A 5,974-nucleotide genomic window follows, 5' to 3' on the forward strand; every position below is an offset into this window, starting at 1 on the left:
AACACTTATTCCAACAAATCAGTCGTATAATTTTTAAGTTCAAAGTCGACGAGATGTAACTATAACAAACTCTTATGAGCGGCACAAGTTGATTCATGAACTTTCCCAGAGGAAGTCTAAGGAAGAAATAAATAAACAAATAGACACATCGAAAAAGAAACATTTAGCATTATTATACAAACTTAATGGCCCCCCACCTCAATTATATAAAATGAATTATATTTATGTATAATAAACAATCGGTCGTCCTGTGCTACAGAAGACAGGACTCGGCTTCTTGGAACGACGTATTTCATTGACCAAGAAATCAAGAAAATATATTATAAGATGAATTATTATATCATATTTTATTATTGTTATTAATTTTTTTGCCTATATTAATAAAGTGATGCTGATATATATGGATTTGACTTTCATTTTTGAGGTTCACTTATCGTTTTTGTGCCTTCCATTTCTTACCATGCTTCAAACAGCTGAATGGTATCTGGGCTCTCTTTATTCTGGTCAGTTTCTATCTATTTTACTCGATTCTTGCTTGGATCGATGATGTAACTGTTGTTTTTTTAATGCTTCTTTTGATATTTCTTGATTATGTTTTTGGGGTGTGCTTTGTGAGGCTGAATCTTGAGGTTTAAATTATTGGTTTACTAACTTTTTAGTTAAAAGATCTAGTGATGTTTTATCTGAGGACTGATTAAAGGGTGTGAATCTTGACTGAGTTTCTGAAATTTATTTGAAAATCTGTATGGTGTAAAAGGAGGAACTGTGTAAAGTCGGGGGAATGATTGTTTTTTTCCCTTCTTTTAATGGGACTTTTGGTTTGTTCTTGGACGTTTCTTTTGTTTCATGATAATGTGGAAGGAGTTTTGGGATCTTACATCCCATCAGTTGCGATGAATAACACGGGATTTTTGTCTGATTTGTGTCACTTTTTGTGTCATACCTCGAAGAATTTATTGGCTGTGGCTTGGAGATATGAGTTTTTTTTCTTATGAGATTTAGGGTCAAACCTAGTATCTGAAGTTTCATCCTCATCGTCTTTATCATATAGAAATCTGTAGAATAAGTTATAAGCTTAGTTTGAGTTTGGATGGTTGTATTTTGTTTAGATGAAGATATTTGATTCAAGAAAAGATTTTTAAATGACATCGATTAATCCGTTTGGAATCCATCACATGGCACTTACTAATACAAGATATTAAGTTAGATCAAATTCACCTATGTATATCTATCCAAACAAGCGATTCCCAAACACATCTTTTAATTCATGCCAAATTCGTTTTGATTTTTCTGATGGTAGGAAGTAGAGACATCGGACGGTTGTAAAGAAAGATTGTTAACGTTACTAACCTTGCAATAACATCCATATAGCAAATCTGATCTCTGTGCTATGTCATACGAATGCTTCGTAGATAAGTGGTTTAATGTGTGTTGCAAGCTGCTTGCTAACTCCGGTCAAGATGGTTTCTATTTTTGCTGTGAAATTTTCCTTATTTTGGCCTAATTTTTTGTGCATTGGAATCGTCCGTTATGTCTGACAGTTTTGATGTCACAGGTTTTGGTAGTTAAGAAGAACAATTTACCGATATGGATCCTGAAAAGAGAATGCTTGCAGATAAATGGACTGAGCCTTCATCAAGCCGCGATACGCACATGCGCACAAATAATCAATCTTTTGCTAATTTTGATCCAGCTCAACAGAAGTGGGAAGAATCGTCATTTCTTGATTATGGCATGAGGATTGACTCTCGAAACTCCTTTGCTTGCGACACGAATAACCAAAACCAAACAAGTGATCCACAAGGTAATAACACAAGCAAGGCCAGTGAACCAATCAACATTCAGGAGTGGGATCCGAGAGCAATGCTAAACAATCTATGTTTCCTGGAGAAAAAGATTCATCAGCTTCAAGAATTGATCCATTCGTTTGTTGGACGTAGAGGTCAATCTGGGGGCCGACCAGACGAGATTTTAATTCAGCAGCAACAGCTTGTCACTGTTGATCTAACCTCGATTATAGTCCAGCTGATTTCAACGGCAGGCAGCCTTCTTCCATCTCTGAATCACAACCTTTCATCAGCTAATCCTTTAAACCAGTTGGGGCACTTCGGTGGTGTCAATAATCTTTCAAATGGAGTTCCAAGAAATATCATTTTCCCAAAGAATACGAATATAAACAAGGTGGAAGATCACTCAAACCTGATTGATGCTACAGGTCTTTGTGGTACCGAACAAAATTCCAACATGGAAGATCAAGAAACAAAAAGTGACGATGATGCTGAGGAAGGGGAGAACCTACCCCCAGGCTCGTACGAAATTCTGCAACTCGAGAAAGAAGAAATCCTCGCGCCTCATACCCATTTTTGCACCATATGTGGAAAAGGGTTCAAGAGAGATGCTAATTTAAGAATGCACATGAGAGGCCATGGAGATGAATACAAAACTCCGGCTGCTCTCGCAAAGCCCAGTAAGGAATCCACCTCTGAGCAAATTCTTGTCAAGAGATACTCGTGCCCATACATTGGCTGCAAAAGGAACAGGGATCACAAGAAGTTTGAGCCTCTTAAAACGATCTTATGTGTGAAAAATCATTACAAGAGAACCCATTGCGACAAAACTTACACTTGTAGCCGTTGCAATGCAAAGAAATTTTCAGTTCTCGCAGATCTCAAAACCCATGAAAAACACTGTGGGAGAGACAAATGGCTTTGCTCGTGTGGCACGACCTTTTCAAGGAAAGATAAGCTCTTTGGTCATATTGCTCTTTTCCAAGGCCACACTCCTGCTATTCCAGTGGAGGATTCTAAAGGGTTTTCAATACCAGGCAATGAAGGGCAGAACAATGAAGCCTCTAGCAAGGTTGAACAGATAAATTTCGACTATCAGTCGAATGCTCCAACCCCGGTTTCATTCCAAAACATGGTGGATGTAAAAGGGTTGGCTGGAGAGGATCTTGCCAATTTTTTCTCGCCTTTTGAAACAAATGGGATCAGTGGATTCCATGAATTTCCTCGACCCCCGTTTGAAGATTCTGAAAGTTCGTTCTCGTTCCTGCTTTCGGATTACACCCCCAAGAACGGATAATTTTCTGTTTCTAATGATACGTTGGACTGATATTAGTGATACGATGTGGCCCTGTACTAATGCTTTATCCATACGTTAAATAAATCTCTACTTTTTCCCGCTTATCTTTAGTAGAATTGTATCTTTATTTACACTACCATGATGCTGTAATTTTTTCTTTTATTAATGAAATTGCTAGTAAAATATTATTTTTGATTGGTAAACATTTTAGTGTAATGATTTTCAAAATTTATCGTTTTGTGCTCTCTCTAGTTCTATTCATAATACATTCTGTTTCATTCTTTTCATCTACATGCAGCAGCTGCCTCGTACTTCATTGTATCCCTTGGATGCCATGGCCTATTAATGGCTGGAGTTGGCAATTTCCAACTTCCCCACATTATACCTCCATTTCCAACTTTCCCTTGGAGCATTTTGATTTTGTCATATTAGTTATCCAGTTGAATCAAATATGATATTTATGTCGAAGATTTTAAAATAGAACGATGGTAAGACAAATATAACTAATTATATCAACGAATATTTCCAAAATCTTTTTTAAAAAGAGAAATTAAAACTATTGCATTTTTGTATGTTTATTATTGTATATTTTTCTATTTCCTCGGTATTGTTGCTAACACCACCCCGCCCCCCCCCCCCCCCCCCCCCCCCCACACACACACACACACACACACACACACACATATATATATATGTATACTAGGAAGGTGGCACGTGCGTTGCACGTGGAAACACATAATGATGATGTTAACATAATTGAAGACATGTTGTATGAAATCGATTGAGCAAAACAATCTAATTGTGTGAGTGCAATGAAACGAAAAAACTTATAGCTAATATATTTCATAAGAAATAAATTAGTCAATTAATGTCTATTTATGTTTTTTTTTTTTAAAAAAAAGGTAGTAATGGTAAAAAGCGAAACAAAATCCTTATAAAAGCAGGTAATCAAGTTTTGATAGAATAATCCGTTAACGTTTTTATTTTTTCCCCCTTTATGAAGTAAGTTTTTTTTGTTACGTGCAACACGTGTCTTGATGCGTTTTGTATATTCTTCAAGAAACTCGTCATCTTGTATGTCCATTGCAGTGTGACTTGCTTCACTTTTCACGGGAATGTTTTTCTTTGCAGATGTGGATGCGGATATGTTTGATCCTTCGTTGACGGCACACTTTGTCTCCTTTGATCAATGATTTTTTTTTTTTGAATGTGGTTTTTGAATGATCTCAACAATCATCAAAACCTTGTGTTTATAGTTTTTGTCAGTGTGATCTAACTTGACCAAAAACCTGTGGTTTTCTTTGTGATAGCTAATTATGTCATTGTTTTTCTGCATTGTATGTTAGACTTATTATATTAGATCATATAGTTTGAAACAATATGATGAGAAAAAAATGTTTTAATTTCCTAATGATCATATATGTTGATCTTACCTGGTCACAATTCAGTATGTATTTTTCGACCGGAATACTAATGAATAATATGATAGTTTTACCAAACATAGTTACTCTTGCAACTACAGTTTCATCTTCAATCAAGACATTAAGTTTATACCTGAGAGTGTAGTCAATAAGTACATAATCATTTGTGGGTATAATGATCTGCAAAAGAAAAATTGGAAGTAGAAGTAATAAGAAACCTTGGAACTATCTCGATGGATATATCTGTACAGTTTGGACAAGACATTCCATTAGTTGTTTTGTAGCAGTCGTACAATAATTGTTGCAGGTATCATAAAACAGAGAGACATTGTTAAGAAAAAGATGGCTTTTCCCGGATGAAATGAAAATTGGATACATGTAACAGTTGAAAGATTTCCCATTCCTTTTAAGTTAATTAATGTATTTTTAATTTGTTATTTAACAAAATACATATTAGTTTTATTTATTTATTTATATATGTGTCAGTAAATAAATGCTATTTGACGAAAAATCAGGCTTTTGATAAAAATATATTGTTAATTGATTTTTTTACGAAAAATAGATTGTGTTATAAAATATTTATTTATTTTAAACTTATGAATTTTGAAATTTTAAAATTAATGCGGTCAAAATTTTACGAAAAAGTAACCATAAATTTAATGAATATTCATTAAATATAAAAAAGAAGATAAGTGGTTTTGTTTTTAGAAAATCATTTGTTCAAAAAAATTCAAAAATATTATAAAATATTAAAACGTTTTAAATTATTTGAAAGTAAATTAGGTGTATTTATAATTTTTCATGTAAAAAACTATTTAATAATTTTTTCGACATTATTCATACATGTGTCAGTAAAATAATGTTGTTGGACGAAAAATAACTTTTGATAAAAATAAATTGTTAATTATAAAATTTTAAAATTTATACTGTCAGACATGATTATTCATCCATTTGAATTTTTGTATGATGAACCTTGCTTATAAATATTTCATAATATATTTCAAAGTCATGAAGTATCTTGTAAAATAAGATTTATAGAATATAGAGTGCTGAGTATTCACTTATATATATAAAATACGAAGAGAAGTGATATATTTTAGAAAATCATATTTTTAGAAACTTATTTATAAATCGTTAGAAAATATTAAAATATGTTTAATTATTTTAAGTAAATTAGATGTATTCGTAATTTGTTATGTAACAAACTACATATTAGTTTTTTTTTAAAAAAAAATTATTTATACATGTGCTAGTAAAGGAATGATATTGGACGAAAAGTTAGGTTTTTGATATAATGAATATCGTTAATAGATTACTATTTTTTACGAAAAAATAGAATGTGTTATAAAATATTTCTTGATTTTAAACACATAAATTTTAAAATTTTGAAATCAATGCGGTCATAATTTGATTATTCAAAGTAATAAATATAAAAGATATATCGATTTGAATTTTGTTACAACGAAATT

At 32.6% G+C, this 5,974-nt stretch overlaps 1 protein-coding gene across 1 annotated transcript; it reads left to right on the forward strand.

Annotated features, from left to right (window-relative positions):
- The first annotated feature begins 356 nt into the window (after positions 1-356).
- Positions 357-3,285, forward strand: LOC140881518 (protein SENSITIVE TO PROTON RHIZOTOXICITY 1). The gene is made up of 2 exons (XM_073286892.1): positions 357-503; positions 1,556-3,285. Exon 2 carries the CDS (start codon positions 1,588-1,590, stop codon positions 3,082-3,084), a length of 1,497 nt encoding a protein of 498 aa, XP_073142993.1. The 5' UTR covers positions 357-503; positions 1,556-1,587; the 3' UTR covers positions 3,085-3,285.
- Positions 3,286-5,974: the final 2,689 nt, after the last annotated feature.

The sequence above is a fragment of the Henckelia pumila genome, chromosome 2, assembly GCF_033568475.1.
Source record: "Henckelia pumila isolate YLH828 chromosome 2, ASM3356847v2, whole genome shotgun sequence".
In the NCBI taxonomy this organism is placed as follows: domain Eukaryota; kingdom Viridiplantae; phylum Streptophyta; class Magnoliopsida; order Lamiales; family Gesneriaceae; genus Henckelia; species Henckelia pumila.

What these genes read in the sequence shown, in the direction of transcription:
- LOC140881518 (XM_073286892.1), top strand. Translation starts at nt 1,588, where the DNA reads ATGGATCCTGAAAAGAGAATGCTTGCAGATAAATGGACTGAGCCTTCA.